This window comes from Capsicum annuum, chromosome 11 (assembly GCF_002878395.1).
Source record: "Capsicum annuum cultivar UCD-10X-F1 chromosome 11, UCD10Xv1.1, whole genome shotgun sequence".
Taxonomy (NCBI): Eukaryota; Viridiplantae; Streptophyta; class Magnoliopsida; order Solanales; family Solanaceae; genus Capsicum; species Capsicum annuum.
Genome location: NC_061121.1, coordinates 198,009,608 through 198,028,725, shown reverse-complemented (window position 1 = coordinate 198,028,725; position 19,118 = coordinate 198,009,608). Strand labels below are relative to the sequence as shown.

The 19,118-nt window shown below is 34.2% G+C and overlaps 1 protein-coding gene across 3 annotated transcripts; it reads left to right on the top strand.

Moving 5' to 3' along the window:
* The first annotated feature begins 572 nt into the window (after positions 1–572).
* Positions 573–7,655, top strand: LOC107853005 (putative E3 ubiquitin-protein ligase XBAT31). Of its 3 annotated transcripts, none has more exons than XM_016698031.2 (9): positions 732–1,042; positions 1,154–1,213; positions 1,505–1,576; positions 1,672–1,793; positions 1,883–2,023; positions 2,100–2,207; positions 2,339–2,597; positions 2,884–3,262; positions 7,059–7,655. In XM_016698031.2, exons 1-9 carry the CDS (start codon positions 863–865, stop codon positions 7,121–7,123), a joined length of 1,386 nt encoding a protein of 461 aa, XP_016553517.2. In that variant the 5' UTR covers positions 732–862; the 3' UTR covers positions 7,124–7,655. The 3 variants fall into 3 exon arrangements, with proteins under 3 accessions (XP_047255147.1, XP_016553517.2, XP_016553518.2); XM_016698032.2 differs by lacking the exon at positions 7,059–7,655 and adding an exon at positions 3,389–3,928 and having other exon boundaries at positions 734–1,042; XM_047399191.1 differs by lacking the exon at positions 7,059–7,655 and having other exon boundaries at positions 573–1,042; positions 2,884–3,928.
* The last annotated feature ends 11,463 nt before the right edge of the window (positions 7,656–19,118 follow it).

The window sequence follows — 19,118 nt, the reverse complement described above, 5'->3', positions numbered from 1 at the left end:
ATTTTCGAATAAAAATGAAAAAAAAAAAAAAACTTAAAAAAAAGAAGGTATTACCGAACGAACGGTTCTGCATGACCTGTGCAAGATTTTTACCCTCAAGACCCTTGCATAGTTTCATTTGAATACCTTCATTGAAAAAATATTTTATATAAATAAAAAATAATAATATATATATTAATAAAAGATGTCTTGAGCCGGGGGTCTATCGGAAACAGCCTCTCTACTCTTTCGAGAGTAGTGATATGAACTGCGTACATTTTATCCTTTCCAGACCCCACTATGTTGAAATATACTGGGTTTATTGTTGTTGTATATTAATAAAAGATAAAGTTGATATAATAATGTTAAAATAAAATATAATATTATTTATTTTGTGTTTGATTGATACTAGTTAATCTCAAAATAATATATTTCACTATTTATAATATAGTTATAAAATAACTTATCTAAAATACAAAATAAAATAACTAATTTCAAAATTAGTTATATTTGAAAGTAACTTATTTCAGAATTTACCACTGCTGCTGGAGACCAGTAAAAGTATGAGAAAAGAGGTCCGTAGACAAAACACAATCGTTGAAACAAGTTTTTGCTAGTACTTCACTGTAGCATTATTTGAAGAATCTTTAAACTACCCGAACAAATATCTGACTCCTGCCCGTTGTCCCCCTTCTGTTATGAGTCGGTCACCTGCCCGTTCTTTCTCCCCACCCACCCCGCCTTCCCGGGCAGCTCCATTACTCCTCTCTTCTTTCTTCCCAACACTTCATATAAATATGTAAACTCTCACACTTCCTCCACTCTCCACCACCACCAGCACCACCCTTCTCCGCCGTCCACGGCGGTGCAAAGAGGAGCTATAATGGGTCAAGGACTTAGCTGTGGAACAAGTGATGAGCATGGTTTATTCAGTGCTGTTCAGTGTGGTGATTTGGAGACATTAAATGCTGTTTTAGAGAAAAACTCGTCTCTTATTCATCATTCTACTGTATATGATCGACAATCTCCCCTTCATATTGCTTCTGCCAATGGCCAGATCGAGGTAGGGTGGTATGGGGTGGTTTTTTGAAATATTCTGTTTTTTGAAAAAAGTAAAATAAAATTTGGTGTTTTTAGTAGAAATTGATTAATGGGGTTTGATTGTTTTTTTCAGGTTGTTTCTATGCTGTTGAACAAATCTATCAATCCAGATTTGTTGAATCGCTATAAGCAGGTGCAAATTTTGTGCTTTTCATTTGTTTCTTTGAAGGGGAGAGCATTAGAGTAATTGGTAAAGTTGTTGTCATGTGATCAGGAGGACACAAGTTCAAGTTTGTGTAAACAACCTCTTGCAGGAATGCAGGGAAAGGTTGTGTATAGGGACCCTGACCCCGGGCATAACGGGGGCTTTAGTGTACCGACTTGCTTGATCATTTGTTTCATTGATTAGCCAATTTGGGGCAAATTGGTGTTTGTTATTCACCATTTTTAACTGCTTTTTTTTGGTTGATTTTCGGTGATTTAGACTCCGTTGATGTTAGCAGCAATGCATGGGAAGATCTCTTGTGTGCAAAAACTAATTGAAGCAGGAGCCAATGTATGTATGCTTTAAAAAGTCTCTTCGAGATTAGTCTTTAATGTCTACTTGCAAATGCTTTTGTTAATTGGGATTTTCTTCTTGTTTTCTTGCAGATTTTAAAGTTTGATTCACTTAATGGAAGAACATGTTTGCACTATGCTGCATATTATGGTCACTTTGAATCCCTTAAAGCAATTCTTTCTGCGGCTCGTACATCTCATGTTGCAGCATCTTGGTAAGCAATTCAGTAATTGTTGTTTCTTTTTGGTATGTGTTGTTGGTAGTTTTTTTTTAATCGAATCAATTGGATGGTGAATTCTGCAGGGGATATGCCCGGTTTGTGAATGTCAGAGATGGTAAAGGAGCAACACCTTTGCACTTAGCAGCCCGTCAAAGACGGCCTGAATGTGTTCACATTTTGCTTGACAATGGCGCTCTGGTTTGCGCTTCAACCGGTGGATATGGGTAATTTTCTTATCAAGAAATTTCATTTCTATGTTTCCCTTTTCACGTTCTTTGAATTAGCTTGGATTTCATATAGATTTCCTGGTAGCACTCCACTTCATTTGGCTGCAAGAGGTGGTTCTCTTGATTGCATCCGTGAATTGTTGGCGTGGGGAGCAGATCGACTACATAGAGATGCCTCGGGGTATGCCTAATTTTGTCGATTGTGATCTTGTCAATATTTTATAGCTTATGAATCTTGAATGTTAATTTAAGCTCTTAGATTTGTATCTGAATGATCATGTGTCTAGTCCTTATTTGTTCATTTTGGTGCAGGAGAATACCATACACGGTTGCTTTAAGGTACCACCATGGCGCCTGTGCGGCTTTGTTGAATCCTTCATCAGCGGAGCCTCTTGTGTGGCCATCGCCGTTGAAATTCATCAGTCAGCTCAATGATGAGGCGAAAGCTTTACTAGAACGTGCCTTAATGGAAGCAAATAAGGAGAGGGAAAAAAATATTATAAAGGGGACAGAGTACTCTCCACCTTCCCCAACCCAATCTGATGGAGGGATGGATGACAACATCTCTGAGGTAATACATCACCAACTTTACCAGATAACGTATAAACTACTATTGAAATATATCTGACTCTGCTAATAAAGAACTATTATACTGGTAAACCAAACTACGTTTGCGTGGAAATGATGTAAGTTAGAAGATATTTAAGGTTAATAGAGTGTAATATCTATTCCAAAAAGCTAACAAGACTCGATTTTTAACCTTGATGATCAATATATTAATTCGTATTGATAAGTGATAGTTCTCTTGTTATCTACCATTTCAAGTTGACCATTTTGTCAGTGATTACCTAATGCAGGTCAGTGATATGGAAGTATGTTGTATATGTTTTGATCAATTATGCACAATCGAGGTGCAGGACTGCGGGCATCAGATGTGTGCACATTGCGTACTAGCCTTATGCTGTCATAACAAGCCAAACCCGACCACGGCCAGTCCACCAGAACCCGTGTGTCCATTCTGCAGAAGCAATATTGTACAGTTACAAGCTATCAAGGTCACAAAGGCCGACAACACAGACCGTGATCTCCACTCCTCAAAGCTTCGAATATCCAGGAGATCACGAAACTTCAGCGAAGGCAGCAGTAGTTTTAAGGGGTTATCAGCAGTAAGTTCTTTTGGCAAAATGACTGGTCGTGGCTCGGGTAGGATTGCTGCTGCTGAAAACGAATGGATCGGTAAGCCAATAACCCTTGATTGATATCAAAGTTTCCAACTTTGGTAATTAAGAACATTCCAGAGTGGGGTCATGCTTCTCAAATGGTATATATATATAGATTGATCTTTCTCCATATGTTTTGTAGATTTGGGAAATAAGCAAAGTTGAAATCATTTGCAGGCCTTTGTTAGATGAGTACTATATTATTTGTGTGGGTCACAAAAAAAGAGTGTTGCTTGTAAAATCTTGTTTCCTTGTTCTTGAAAAAAGGGTGGAGGTTGTTAGGGCCTATTAGTAGCTAGTCACTTTGGAATAGATAAAATTCTTTGCAGCTTTTTACCCCCTCCCCCCTCCCACCCCCCCTCTTTTTTTTTTGCGCTTGTTGTGTTTTACCTTATTTGGTGGAGAAACACAATATTCTTCCATCGTCCCCTCACCATGGTGATTGATGAAGTTTGCATTGGGAAAGAGTCAAAATCGAAGAAAGCAATTAGATCCCACCTTGCCCTATCTCTTTTCTTTAAATTAAAGCAGCCTCGAGGTGTGAAATGAACTACATACAGTATTGTTTATTATATTAGGGAAAAAGGTGTGAAATCATGAATTACCATTGTATCAATTATTTTATTGAAAAATATTGTATTGTATAATAATAATAATAATAGTAATATATGGTTAGTTGCAACTTGCGAGGATGAAAAGCCTTATTTCTTGCTGGTCAAAGTGATCCTGTGAATCCACTATGTTCATATAAGTACAAACACTCTGTCCCAGTTCCAAATAAATAACTATATGACCTCACTATTCATATATCTTCATTCAAGGCTGCATTCAGTCTAATATTATAAAATAAGAGAGAAATGATATCTTATGGCCATTTATAAATTAAACCCAAAAAAAAACTCTTCCGTTTTTTTAATTTCGGAAGTGAAAGTTTTATAGGTCAAAGTGAAGATTTCTTGTAATGATATACTCAATATAATTTTACAATTAAAATTTAGAGCAGGTAGAGTATAGGTAGATTTTTTCCCTGCCTTGAGAGATATTGAAATTATTTTTATACATAGGTTCGAAACTATTTTTGATACATATATCCTCAACTTAAGGTAAAATAGTTTAAAATAGATGGAAAAAGAAATAATGATAGCGATCAAAGCATTTTGAAATAAAAAAAATAATAGCGACGACAAATAATACGGCAATTAAAGTACAAGAAACGATAAATATTAACAGAAACTAAAAAAATAAAAAACTATATGAATAATACTATGATTGCTAGTATGAGAAGATAAGCGAGACAACATTCTACTGCTTGTTAAACTTCTATCCTAATTCATGTCTTCCATAATCTCCTAGGTCATGTCCTCGGTAAGTTGAAATTGCGCTATGTCATATCTAATCACCTCTCATCCATACTTTTTTGACCTATCTTTACCTTTTTTGAAACTATGCATTGTCAACCTCTCGCACCTAAGATGGAACATCCATGTATCACCTCTTCACAAGCCTGAATTATCTTTGTCTCGCTTCTTGCATTTTGTCCTCCATTGTGGCCACTTCTACCTTATCGAGTATCTTCATCTCTAGTCCTATCTCTCCTAGTATAGTCATATATCCAGCATAACAATCGATCTTATCGTTGCAACTTTCATCTTCTGAATGTGAAATTTCCTAACAGGCCAACGCTTCACCCCATACAATACAGTAAATTTAATTATGACTCTATAAATCTTGCTTTTAAATTTTGATGAAACTTCTTATCACACAAGACTCTGAATGCTAGTCTTCATTTCATCCACAGTATTAATACGATATGTGACATAATCGTCCATCACTCAATTTCATTAAATAATAGATCTAAGATATAACGATTTCTCTTAGAATGTTATTAAAAATAAATTTATAAAGAGTTACAAAATTACATCTCCCTTTTAAACTCCTGCATGAATTTTAAGAAATTTTAGGTCTTCTGGAATAACTATCTTCTTCATGGACCTCGTCACTTTTTAACACTTTTAGCCATAGTTTTGCACCTTGAGGCTGCTGCATGTGGCAGTCGCACAGATATGTGTGCTGTTTGTACCTTCAAATAAATATCTTGAATGATCAGACAAGTATCTTAGCATATAAATTCTTGCTATAATCTTTTTTTTTTTTTATTTTTTGATATCTAGAATTTTAGAGACGCAACATTCATTTTCATACACATTTTTTCTTATAATTGTTCAACTAAAATTATATTTTACTTTATCAAGTATCCTTCAATCACATAATATTTCGACAAGACTTCATTAAGGCTATCCTATTTTGACGTGTAAATACAGATATGGAGAAATAATTCCACTTGTAAAGCAGATTTTTTCCCACCACATCAATAAAATTACCATCTTATCAAGGAATATTTAGAAATTATTTTAGATAGAATAGCCAATATGGAGCCCACAAAACTGTGAATTTACTGTGATGTTGCCACGTGGAGTTAATTATATTAGGCTTGGGTGGGGGTTTGTGGGGAAGTATAAGTATTCGTGGGCTATGGGCGATTTAACAATGTTTGGTAAAGAAAGGACACCTAACAGAAGGGGGGCAGGGGGGGGGGGAGAGGGCCCCAAGTTAGTTAAGCTTTCTTGTTGTGTATTTATAATTGGAGGAATTGATTGGTTCTTGAAAATGAAATCAAAGCACCTACTGTGTAATGTGTACATTGGAATTTACTCATATTTCCACATGAAGAAAGGTACGCCCATAAGAATATAACCATATAGCAGATATATATTGTCAAGATGGGTTAATATTTAATCAGGCAGACAAGAAGTGTTGTTGATAGCGTTTAAGAATGTGGCATGTGGTGCCTCAATCAGAATTTTCATTAAAAATTTTTAAAATAAAAAGTTGCATCTATACAAAGTCGTAGTAAAAAGAGTACTTATAATATTTGCTATGTATAAAATAATTTTAATATTGTATATTCACTATAATTTTTTCACAAAAATGTTTAGATGAACCCTTTTACCGCCCTTGCACATAATGACCTAGTGATTAATTAAGTAAAAAAGAACCATGAGAATGTCATGTTGAATTTGGAATCGAAAGAATATCATGCGGATGCTAATAATTTACAAATCATGAAAATAATAAATCAGATGACAAAGAAAACATATTAAGAACATATTATTAACAGGGTTTGATCAATTGACCTACATATCAAAAATTAATTAAAAAAAACATAAAACCTATTAGAAGAAAATATCCCTCTAAACCAGATTCTTTTGAGGACTACATTGTGAAAGTTATTATGTTGTTGTATGAGAGAGAAGGGGTCTTGTATTATAGAGGTCCAAAATCTTTCATCTAAGGAAGAGGTTAGCCAAATATGAAAGAATTTTATATTTTTTTTTTTGAAAAGTAAAAGTAATTATGGTATTACTTTTATTTTTCTTCAATGAAATATATATATATATATATACACACACACACATACTCAAATTTGTTAAGAAAATCAAGACGAAAATCCTAACAAATCTCCATTTTTTGGCTTGATTTTTTTTTATCAAACTTGATCCACCTTCACATGCATAATTTTTGTTCTCCACATAATCTTCATTATTGCTGTTTGGCATGCTTAAAAATGGAGCTCGTTTGGGTTAAAAATATATGAGTCCTTTGGGTTAAAAATGTTGTATTTCTTTGCAGAGTTAAAAGTGAGTTTTATTTTTAAAATATAACAATGTGATTGTTGGAAATATGATTGACAATCGTCTCTATATGTAATTTTTTGGACTTATATCTTGATACAATTCAAATGGCCAACATAGCTTTTGATGCCATCATTCGAGGCCAACACATGAGGTATCAAGCTTTGGTCACATTGAAGGCATGAGAATATGCATGGGAAAACCATTTTGGACACTTAATAAAGCAATTCCGTGTGTGGAGGGTTGCTTGGAGGCTTGCCTTGATGACTACCCAAGAGTTCTAAAGGATTGCACATGTTGAAGTGTGAAAAGGAGTCCAAACACTCCAAGGCCTCCCCTCCTCATTAAGGATGTTTTAGTCATTTCATCATGTGAAGTCCAACACTCCAAGGCCGCCCTTTGTCATTAAGAGTGTCTTGATTATTTATTATGTAATAAGGTAGACTATAAATACACTCTTATTAGGCTTATTTTCCTTAGTTGTTTATGATGATATTTTGAGAGACATATTCTTGAACTCTATTGGGAGGAAGCTTAGTGTAGGGCTTGGAAAAGCCAAGTAGTGTAGGGCTTGAAAAAATTGGTATTGATCATTGCTTAGAAACGATGGTTGTAAGGCGGAATTGATTTCCTTAGCGGTCACCGTAAGAGCTTGGTGTTGTTATTACGGGTTGTAGGGGTCTTGACGTTTGAAATATGTCTTGTTTCTTAGATCTTGTAATCTCGTATGTCAAGCTATCTATCTTACTTTAATTGCATTTGTTTGTTTGATATCTTGTGTTCTCGAGTTTGTGTTGCTGCTATAGCTTGTTGTTCATTGTGTTCTCGATTTCTCTTGGTGTTTTTAGCTGGTTTTGGTACTTAATAACTTAGATCCATATTATTTGGTATTAGATAAAGGATTGATTCATTCCTACCAGATCAATCTTAGGCTTGTTATCTTGAAAATCACAAAAAAAAGTGTTGAAAAGCCAAAAATCTCAAAAAAAAAATAAAATTATCCCATTTTTGTGTCTTGTCTGAAACTTTGAACTTAGATTTAGGAGATTTTTGTGTGTTTTATTTGTTTCTAGTGTTAGGTCCTTGTTCCCTAACACTAAGAGAGTCTAGATCTTGGATTTGAGTGCGGGTTGTTTTGAGTATTCACCATTGTTGAGCTTGAAGGTTAAAGAAACTAAAACGGTAAATCTTGAAATTGGAAAGGTATTTGTTGGTATTGTGGTTTTAAAATGTGTTGTTGGTGTTAAAGAGATCAATGTGAACTTGGAGAAACAAAAATCATCCAATTCCGAGTTCATTTGGCTTAGTTTCCATTTTCTGAATGTTTTTGGTGTTCTTCATAAATTATTGAACAAGAACATTCAATATGTGTTGTTTGATCTAAAAGAGTGTGACCCTTGTTTGTCTTGAAAACATATCCCAAAACATAGCAAAGAAGAAATGAGACAAAAGGATTTTCAAAAAGGTATCTTACCAAAAGGGAGAAAGGGCATATCCTAAGACATACAAAAAAGGAAAGGAGACAAAAGGCTTTCAAAAAGTAGTATTACCAAAAAGGTGCAAGGAAAGTCAAACTCTTTTTGAATTTGAAAAAAAAAAGCTCCAAGTCTTGTATTTTCCCTCTCAAAATCGAATTTCCACTCTTTCAAATTGAAAATTGACCAATTCAAATTGGAAAACAAGAAAATTTCCAAAATTTCAACAATATTTCAACGTCCAATAAAAGGCTACCACATCATCACCCTTCAAAAAATGACCCTAAGCTCAAATTTCAGATTTTAAGTTTCTTTTCCTTCTTTCTTTAGTTTTATTCCTTGAATCTAGTACTAATTAGCAACTAGTAATCACCTACTAGATTGTGAATTAGTTTTTGAATCCATTTTTCTTTTGTGTATTTGTTCTTTGCGTGTGTTTCTCATTTTTGATTTGTTGAACTTTTTTGTTTCAAGTTCATAAGTAGATTTTGTTTTATGTCTTGAGTCGATCAAACAAGAATCTATTTCGGCCGTAGAATAGGGATTGACACCTTATTGACTACCAGAGTATAAGCAACTTTCAATATTCACCGCTTCAATTGTGAGGATCACAAAGGTGAGTGCATACAAGTGTTGGTGGGGTGCTTTTACTACCAATCTTGTCTGTTCATTTTATAGGTACAAGGTGATATAAGGGGAACATGTCTTTGATTGCCACGAATTATTGTGACTACGACATGGGAGACTATGATTGTAGTAAAGGATTTTATAGCTACGATGATGTAACACCCCAACTTAGGAAGGAGTCCCACATCGGCAAAACAAAGGAGGGATGCTGGGTATATATGTAAGAAAGCCTTACTCCCTCCCAGAGCGAATAATATCACTAGTAGGTTGGGAAATTACAGGGGTATCTCAGGCCTTCATAGTTTGGGATGCCCATCGCGGTCAGGACCCCAGCTCGGGTCATGACAGAATGGAATCATAGCCGCTCCTGTGTCAGCCCTGTCGATGTGGGCCAGAGTTCAAATTGAGTGTAGGATAATCCCGATAAGGTAAGGGAAACCTCAATCCTGAGTGTAGGCAAATCTCATTCGGTGGGGCAAACCTCAGTGAGGATGCTGAGTTCATAAGGGGGTGTATGTAACACCCCAACTTAGGAAGTAGTCCCATATCGAGAAAACACTGGAGGGATGCTGGATATATATGTCAGAAAACCTTACTCCCTAGTGACACATTTTAAATCCGTGCGAGCCTGGGTCTAGAGAAGACAATATCACTAGTGGGTTGGGCAGTTACAACGGTATTTCGGGCCTTTGTGGTTCGGGATGCCCATCGCGGTCAGGGCCCCGGGTTGGGTCGTGACAGATGATGATGGAGATTGTGAATGCTATGAAAATAGCCATGATCAAGACATGTACAGATTAGAGGGTTGTGGGTTTGAAGAAGAAAATGAGATGAACGAAGTGCTTAGTACTTATGGTGAATATGGAGATGATGAAGAGCCTTATGATGGTTTTTATGATAAAGTTGGGGTATGTGAGGAGTCTTACACTCCCTTCTTCGAACCTAGAATTGGTGTAAGATATAACCCCTTCATTTGCACAGCTTATGGGAGATATAGTGAGAGTGCATATGTGGAGTATGAAGATTAAAATTTCTCACCTTGTAGTACTTCTTATCAAGGTCGAAGTGGTGTGAATGATTATACTAGCTATAGTGGAGGTTGTCCCATGAGAAGAATGGTTATACTAAGCCTTATAATGTTGATCCAAGAGGAAATGTTCACTCCAAAAAGGTAAGAATTTGTAGGGTTTCGGGCTGCCTCATTGTGCTAGATGATAGGCGTTATAAAAACTACATCATTCCACCCATGGTTGACCATTTGGGTCTGTTTTGAGAACCTTTACTTGTTTCATATTCCTTGTATGAGTATAAGGTTACCGAGAGAGTGAAGGTTGTCTTCAACCAATTTGAATACTATGAGGAGGTGTGGTGCGATATCTTCCCCTTGAAACAAGGTCATGTAAGCTTGGGTGTTAATTGGTTTGCACAAGATAAAGTTTCAAATGTGCAAAATTAGCCTAAGGTGTGAGAGATCGATGAGGTAATCATCTCATTATGTCCATTCTTACTAAGTCTAAAAGAGAAGTGATCACTTACTTCAATCCGAATGAAAATGAGAGACAAAATATTGAGAGGAGTAAGGGTATGTAAGGTGGAAATTCGAGATTAGAAAAATGAGAGGTTATGAGGAGTGAAGTGAGGGGGTTGCCACCAAACCGAGCTAACTTTGTTTGTCCTTCCATTTCTAAGGACGTTTGTGTAGGTACCAACATGGCAAGCAGGGGAGAACAAGTGCTAAAGGAGAAGATTTCCTTTAAATACTTGACTAGGGAAACCTTAGTTATAGTCGAAGCTAGTAGAGGACCTTCACACTAAGGTAAAGAAGAATGTACTCAAGAACTTCAAGGTAAAATAACTAACTCTTACATTTTTGTGCATATGAATGGTGATTGTGTGGCTAGTAGCCTATTGAGTGTGAGTCATAGCTTACCTATTTGTGAGTCTATTAATTCTTTACCTCTTGATGATGATGTACAGGATGTGAGTGTGGATACACTGGTTGATTCTATTGATGACAAAATTGATTTTTCTGTAAGATCAATTTATGTCCACCTAGTATTGAAGCCACTGTGTCGAATGAAAATACATCGTCTATTAATTCTTTTTCTCTTGATGATGATGTACATATTGTGAGTGTGGATGCACTAGTTGATCCTATTGATGACCGAATTGATCAACTTATGTGCGAAACTAGTCCACCACTTAAGGTTGAAGAATTTGAAAATGTTGGTAAAAAAGATAGAAGTGAACCCGTGAGCTTGTCCTTTGGTGAAGATTCTAGTGTTTTCTTGGATCATAGGGATAATCATGGCTTGAAACATCTTTAAAACTTGATAATGATCTTTTAGAGAGTGAGCTTGCTTGTTTCAAATCTGCCCCCGGGATAGATCATTCTCTCTTTAGGAATAATATCTTGTTTGAAGATGGTATAATCACTCTTAATGAACCTAGCGGTGAGAATCATGTTGAAGGTATAGCTTGTCTTGAAGGATATAGCCTATATGCCAACCCACTATGGTGTGATAACATTCTTCCTAAAGATAGAAATCTCTTCTTGAAAGATGTGAATACTCTTAAGGGTAAGAGATGTGTAGTCTCAGAAATTATATCTTCTTCTACTTTATGTAACCTTATTGTTGAGAGTATTCATGATGATGATTTGGAAACTAGTAGTGAGTGAATACATAAGGACACCTTAGTAGAAGTTGAATTAAGTGATACCTTTCTCTATTCTCTATTTGCTTTTGATGATATGTATGCTATTGTAGAGAGTATATGTTATAGTTTGGGTTAAGCCTATGGGGAAAGAGAGTGTTGTCTAGACCCATGTCTATGGCCACTTTTTTCATTTGACCCCGGTGCCAAATATAGAAATGGTGATGTTGGTGCACCCAACTTGTTTCTTGGTCTACATGACAAGAAAAGTGTCATTCTTGAAAACCCGAGAGCAAAAATGTCATTGTCTCCTTAAGGTAATGCTTCTAAATGTGCATTATTGCTTGACACACTTGTTCTTAAGTTGAGTGAATCCCAACTTGTTGATGCCAAGTTGTCTATTTGTATGAAAGGAAGAATTTTTATGTGCTTAAATGCGTTGACATCATCCGCGTATGCCTTTACATTTGATTCCTTTCTATACTACCTCTTTGCTTATGATGACATTCATGATAGTCTTGGATTTGTTCTATATAGAGGTAGGGAACTTGTTGATTGGTCCACATATTTGAGTAATAATGCTATATGGGTCTTGTGGACTTTAGAACCAATTGAAGAACCACCCTTGGTATGGTCTCTTGAAGAGGTAATGAAACAATTATGTCTTATGGCTCATGAGATGGAGGTAATTCTACCTTTTGGATTATGTGATGCCACTAGGACCTTCGTAGTTTTCTTATCTGTTGGTGGTTTCCATAACCAAATTCTTTGTACACTTTTCGTTGAATTTTTAATATTCAATTCAAAGGATCCTTGGTTATATTTCAAGTATGTGCAATCTTGGCATGATGAAATAATTATTTATGCTAATCCTAACCCTCATGCCATGAGGAATTTGTGTTTTGTTGTCCTTTCTTTGATTTTGCAAGGTATGGATTCGAGGTCGAATACTTTTCAAAAAGGGGAGGATGATACGATCCACATGGCCAACATAGCTTTTGATGCCATCATTCGAGGCCAACACATGAGGGATTAAGCTTTGGTCACATTGAAGACACGAGAATATGCATGGGGAAACCATTTTGGACACTTATAGAGTAATTTCGTGTGTGGAGGGTTGCTTGGAGGCTTTCCTTGATGACTATTTGAGAGCTCCAAAGGATTGCACATATTGAAGTGTGAGAGGAGTCCAAACACTCCAAGGTCGCCCCTCCACATTAAGGGTGTTTTGGCCATTTTATTATGTGAAGTCCAGTACTCTAAGGCTGCCCCTTTTCATTAAGGGTGTCTTGGTCATTTTATCATGTAATAAGCTAGGTTATAAATACACTCTAATCAGGCTTGTTTTCCTTAGTTGTTTATGATGATATTTTGAGAGACATATTCTTGAACTCCATTGGGAGGAAACTTAGTGTTGGGATTGAAAAAGCCAAGTAGTGTAGGGATTGGAAAAGTCGGTAATGATCATTGCTTAAAAATGATGGTTGTAAGGCGGAGTTGATTCCCTTAGCGGTCATCGTAAGAGCTTGATGTTGTTATTACGGGTTGTAGGGGTCTTGATGTTTGAAACATGTCTTGGTTCTTAGATCTTGTAATCTCGTATGTCAAGCTATTTATCTTACTTTATTTACATTTGTTTGTTTGATATCTTGTGTTCTCGGATTTGTGTTGCTGTCATAGCTATTTGTTCATCTTGTTCTCGGTTCTCTTGGTGTTCTTAGCTGATTTTGGTGTTTAGTAACTTAGATCCGTATCATATCTTCATTATCATTAAATTGATTGTATATTGATTTGAAACCGCCATGGTATGTCCTCAATATCATTTGGATCATTGAACCCTTGGACTCATATGATCGTTGAATCATAAGCTCTGATATCACTTATTGAGTTCGAAATCAAGAAGGCATCATACAGAAGTTAATAGTTTGCAAACTATGAAAACGATAAATCAGATAACAAAGAAAAACATATTAAAGACTTATTATTAATATGATTTGGCCAATCGGTCTACATATGAAAAACTAATTCATAAAGCATATAATTTATTAAGAGAAAATCTTTCTCTAAATCGGACTCTTTCAAGGACTACATTGAATGTGGATGCTCTTGTGTTGTTGTATGAAAAAAAAATGGTCTTCTATTTATAAAGGTCCAAAACCTTTCCTCCAAGGAAGACATTAGCCAAATATGGAGGAGGTTTATATTTTTCTTATAGAAAAAGTAAAAATAATTATGGTATTACTTTTATGTTCCTTCAATAGAAAATTAATAATCAAATTTGATTAAAAAATCAGGACAAAAACCCTAACATATCATATAAAAATTTATGTGAATTCTTCTCATTCTACCTAAGATTTGGACAATGTTACTTATTACTACTATGTAATGATGAAGAGTGAACACCACTTTACCCCGTTAACATCTAAGGTTTGAGAAATGTTACCCCATCATATATTGAAAGGGAACGACAATCCCCTTATGCAATATTTTTAGATGAGAGTTTTCTTTTTTGTGTGTGTGAATAAAAATTTATTTTTTTTTTCTTTTCAGAATTTAAAATATGAAAATGTATAACTTTTATTTATTGTTTCATTTTTTTGATTAAGATGATATTTTTTCTTTGACTATATAATAGCTATTTGAAATAACTTATTAATAAATTTCAAGTTTGTGGATTGGCTCATGACAACTGATAATTTAAGTTTTAGAAGCATCAGTTATTTATTATTATTTTTTTTAGACGAAATCAAATGCTAATATGAAACACATATAAAAACAATATCCAAAGTGATTTGTAAAAAAGAATTAGTCTTCAGGCTTCTGTGTTGCTATTAATTTTATGTCAGTCTTTTAAAAAATATGTGATATTTGGATTTTTCTGAAACTAGATGTGGGTTGAAGAAATGCCTACACTAAACATTGCTCTAGAGACTAGAATACCAACCATATTAGATATCCGAAGATGATTTAACCTTCTTTTTCAAGAACTGCAAAATGTGCTCACATTTGTAGTTATCAATTCTAATGATTTCCTTGTGCTCTCCTTGATCATTCAATATGATCAATATTGGTGGAGAATTAAATGCATATCAATCTTTTATAAAAGAATATCCGTCCTCTTCTTCTTCAATGAACCCAACAAAATAGAAAATTAGCTTTCTTATGGAGACTTTCAAAACTATTTCAAAATAAACAAAATGGTATCATCAGAATGTTATGTGCAGCAACTCAAACACTCAAACACCAATTCTTAATATTTAACATATTTAACAAGAGTTCTGTAATTGAAGCATAAAATTAAACCCATAAATCCTAGATTTTCACACTCTTTGATGCTCAATTGCTCAACTTTCATCCACAAAATTTTCTATCAAGAAAACACACCTATAGTACATTGATCATACACCCCCCCTCTCTCTAAAGATGTAATTTATAAAAACATGAACTTTTGATGCTTCTTAAATTTCAGTTTATGCAAAAAGATCGAATGCTCTAATTTTTTTTGAGATCCTTCTCAGCATCTAAAATATTTCAAGATATTACTACTGTATTGCTATTTATGTAGTTTTATTCATTCTCGGCATTTTTCTATATTTGAACTCCAAAGGTCTAAGAATATACAAATTTCTAACGTAGACACAAATTCAATGGCAGTGTACATATAAACTTGATTAAAAAAATAACAGTCAATCATAATTTAGGCTTTTATCAACCAACATACTATATGCAAACTCAAGGACACGATCCTATTTTTATTCACATATTTTTTTATTTGGAATTTATGAAAATTGAAGGACACTTAAATTTTTTTGTTATCATTAATCTTGTTAGAACAATAATGATAATTGTACAAGAAATTCAAAATAAATTTGCTTGGCTTAGAGGAACGATAATACGTTTCTTGAAGATAGTTGGAATCTCTCCCACGAGCAAATGGTAGAATTAGTAACAATTCTATCTTCGGCATTCAACTAAGCCACAAAACAAATAGCATTCAAGAATGTTGCTCTTCTATTCTTGAATTGGTGATTTCACCATTTGATCAATGTCTCTCAAATATTTTCAGGGGGATATTGTTTTTGATTGCTTGTCTTTTCAAACAAAAGAACTTGCTATTTATAGGATAAAAATTTCATGTAAAAGGAGTATTAATTAAATAATAGTTAATAGGTTCATGAACAAAAAATTATCTTTTCAAGAACCTAAAACGTAAATGAATGAATTGCATTTGTAACTCAAAATGCATTTGTTCAATTGTAAATTCACATTCATTTTCTTTGTAACTCAAAATACATTTGTTTCAATATTAATTGAAACATATAAAACTTCTAACCGATGCACTTGTTCCAAAATTGATTGAAACATAAACTTCAATAATTACAATCCTCCACTTGTTTCAAGAGATTATATCTTTAAGAAATAAAATTCTTTTGAGACATTAATCTAGAAACATACATCAATAATGGTGTCTTTTGGAGTTGAACCATTAGCTAGTGAAGACTTTCTAAATCACTGACTACTTAGTGAACAAATCTTGAACTAAGTGGTTCATTGAATGAAGTAGAAAAATACTTCATGCATATTACTATGTTTCGGTGAAAATCAAAATTTTTTGACAGCTTACGGCCATGTGTCCTGAATCCTTTTAGCTAAGTGCTTTAAGATTCTCCTGTTAAAATCTTATTGAAGCGACCTCCACTTCGCACTTAGTGCGGTGAATTCATCAAAAGTAACTTTGCATACTTCGACCAAATAGTCTATGAATTTCATTAAGAGAAATTAATCTCATCCTCCTTTACAATAAAGTATTAGTAAATCTATCAAGAGTGTTCCTACACACTCCAATCGAAATCGGTGTATAGACTTGTTAAGAGAACATAATCTCATTCTTCTCTTTTGTAGGAATGTTGTCAAATCTATCAAGAGTATTATAATTTACTCCAACCGAGATCGATCTTATAGATTTATCAAGAGAAAAAATCTCAACTTATGCACATTTACTCACTCTCTAGGGAAAAAGAAAATTTTATTGATGTGCCTCATAATTGTAACTTTACTTGTTTTTCCCTTTGAACCCAAGATTACATCATTAGGTAGGGTTTCCATAAAGTAAAATCAATCTACAACAGGCTTTATTCCCATCCCATTAAAAGTTTGTACCACCAATTTCTTGCCTAACCCTTTAGACAAAGGATCTGCTAGCGATATTATGCCATCCTCCAATAATCTTCACATATAATTGTGTTTGAGATGAACTTATCTTGACTTGCAACTGTAACAATCACTTAAAGCCCGAAATATAGCAGCTTTATTATCACAATAAATAGTCAAAGGTGGATTAGCTTACCCCATAACGGAATATCTATTAGCATGCTCCGTAGATAATCAGTTTCTTCTCCAGCAGAAGACATAGCGATAAATTCTTACTCCATGGTTGAGTGAGTAATATATGTTTGCTTCTTTGATCTCCAAGATATTGCTGCTTCAGCAAAAGAGAAAATCTAAGCAGTAATAGATTTAGAGTCATTCAGATCAGAATTTCAAATGGCATCATTGTAGCCTTCAAGAACTGCTGAAAAGGTAGAATAATGCAGACCAAGATTAATCTTACCCTTCAGATACCTTAAAACACAAATTAAAAGCATTCCAATGCTCAACTCCAGGGCTACCAGTAAACTTGCTCAAAGTTCCTACTACATAACCAATATTTGGCCAGGTACAATGCCTGGCATACATAAGAATACTAACAATTTGAGAATATGTCAATTGATCAAGAATATCATTAGAGTTTCACACTAGTTTGATGCTAGGATCAAATGGTGTAGGAGCAGGTTTGTCATCAAAATGACCAAACCTCTTTAGAACCTTCTCAATATAACTTGATTAAGTAAGAGTCAAACCATTTGCTGATCTTACAATTTTGATGCCTAAAATTACATTAGTTCTCTAAGATCTTTCATTTCAAATTAAAAAGCAAGAAAATATTTTATTTCTTTGATTCGTTTGATATTAGTTCCAAAGATAAACATGTCATCTACATAAAGACATATTATAACACCATAATTTTCTGGAAATTTACTAAATATGCAGATATCTCCACCATTGATTAAGTAGCCATTAGAAATCATAAATTTTCTAAATTTCTCATGTCATTGCTTTGGAGCTTGTTCCAATCCATAAAGAGATTTAAGAAGCTTACAAACTTTACGTTCTTGACCAGGAATGACAAATCCTTTTGGTTGTTTCATGTAGACTTCTTCGTCTAGATCTCCATTCAGGAATGCAGTCTTCACATCTATCTGATGAATCACAATACCATGAATTGCTACTAAAGTAATCAAGAGAAGAATGGAGTTCATCCGAGCTACAGGTGCAAAAGTATCCAAATAATCAATATCTTTCAATTGAGTAAAACTTTAGCTACCAAGCAGGCTTTGTACTTATCTAAAGTACCATTGAATTTCATTTTCTTCCTAAAAATTCATTGGCAACCAATTAGTTTATATCCAGGAGAAAGATTAATAATATCCATGTATTATTAGATAGTATAGAATGCATTTCATCATCAATGGCTTCATGCCAAAAAGTAGCATCATGTGAAGACATAACTTCATTGTAACTTTCAGGGTCCTTTTCAATCAATAAGCTTGAAAATTAGGTCCAAAGTCTTTTGATTTGATTGATCTTGAACTACGTCTTGGTTGACTTTTTTCCAATGGCTCAACTATTTTTCTTTTAAGAGGAGAAATAGAAGAACTTGCATCTTGTTCAAAAGAATCCTTTTTCTTGGGAAATGTATGCTCAAAAAAGGTAGCATGTAAAGATTCAATAATTATGTGAGGACTTGGGGTCTCAAGATTTAAAAATCTATAAGCCTTACTGGTTTGTGAATAACCAATAAACATACAATCTACTCCTCTATAGTCAATCTTGGTTAAATGTTGATTGGTAATTGAACATGAGCTAAGCAATCCCATACTTTAAAATAATTTATATTTGGCTTTCGATTATTCCAAAGTTCATATAGAGATGCATCATGATTTCTGAAAGTAATTCTATTCAAAATATGACATGTTGAAAGTAAGGCTTCAGTCCACAAATTTCCAGACATACCAGATCCATAAAGCATAGAATTAATCATTTCTATGAAATTCCTATTTTTTCTTTCTGCTACACCATTTTGTTGTGGTACATAGGACATGGTCAATTATTTTGCAATGCCTTCTTTTTTACAAAAATCAATAAAATTTGACTTTAAGTACTCTCCACCTCTATCAATAATGTCTCAAATATTTCATCTTTTATTTTTAATGAAAAGACATAATTATATCTTGAGTAGTCATCAATAAAAGTGATAAAATACCTCTTTTCATGATGTGACAAATAATTCATCTCACAAATATTAGTGTGAATTAATTGCAAA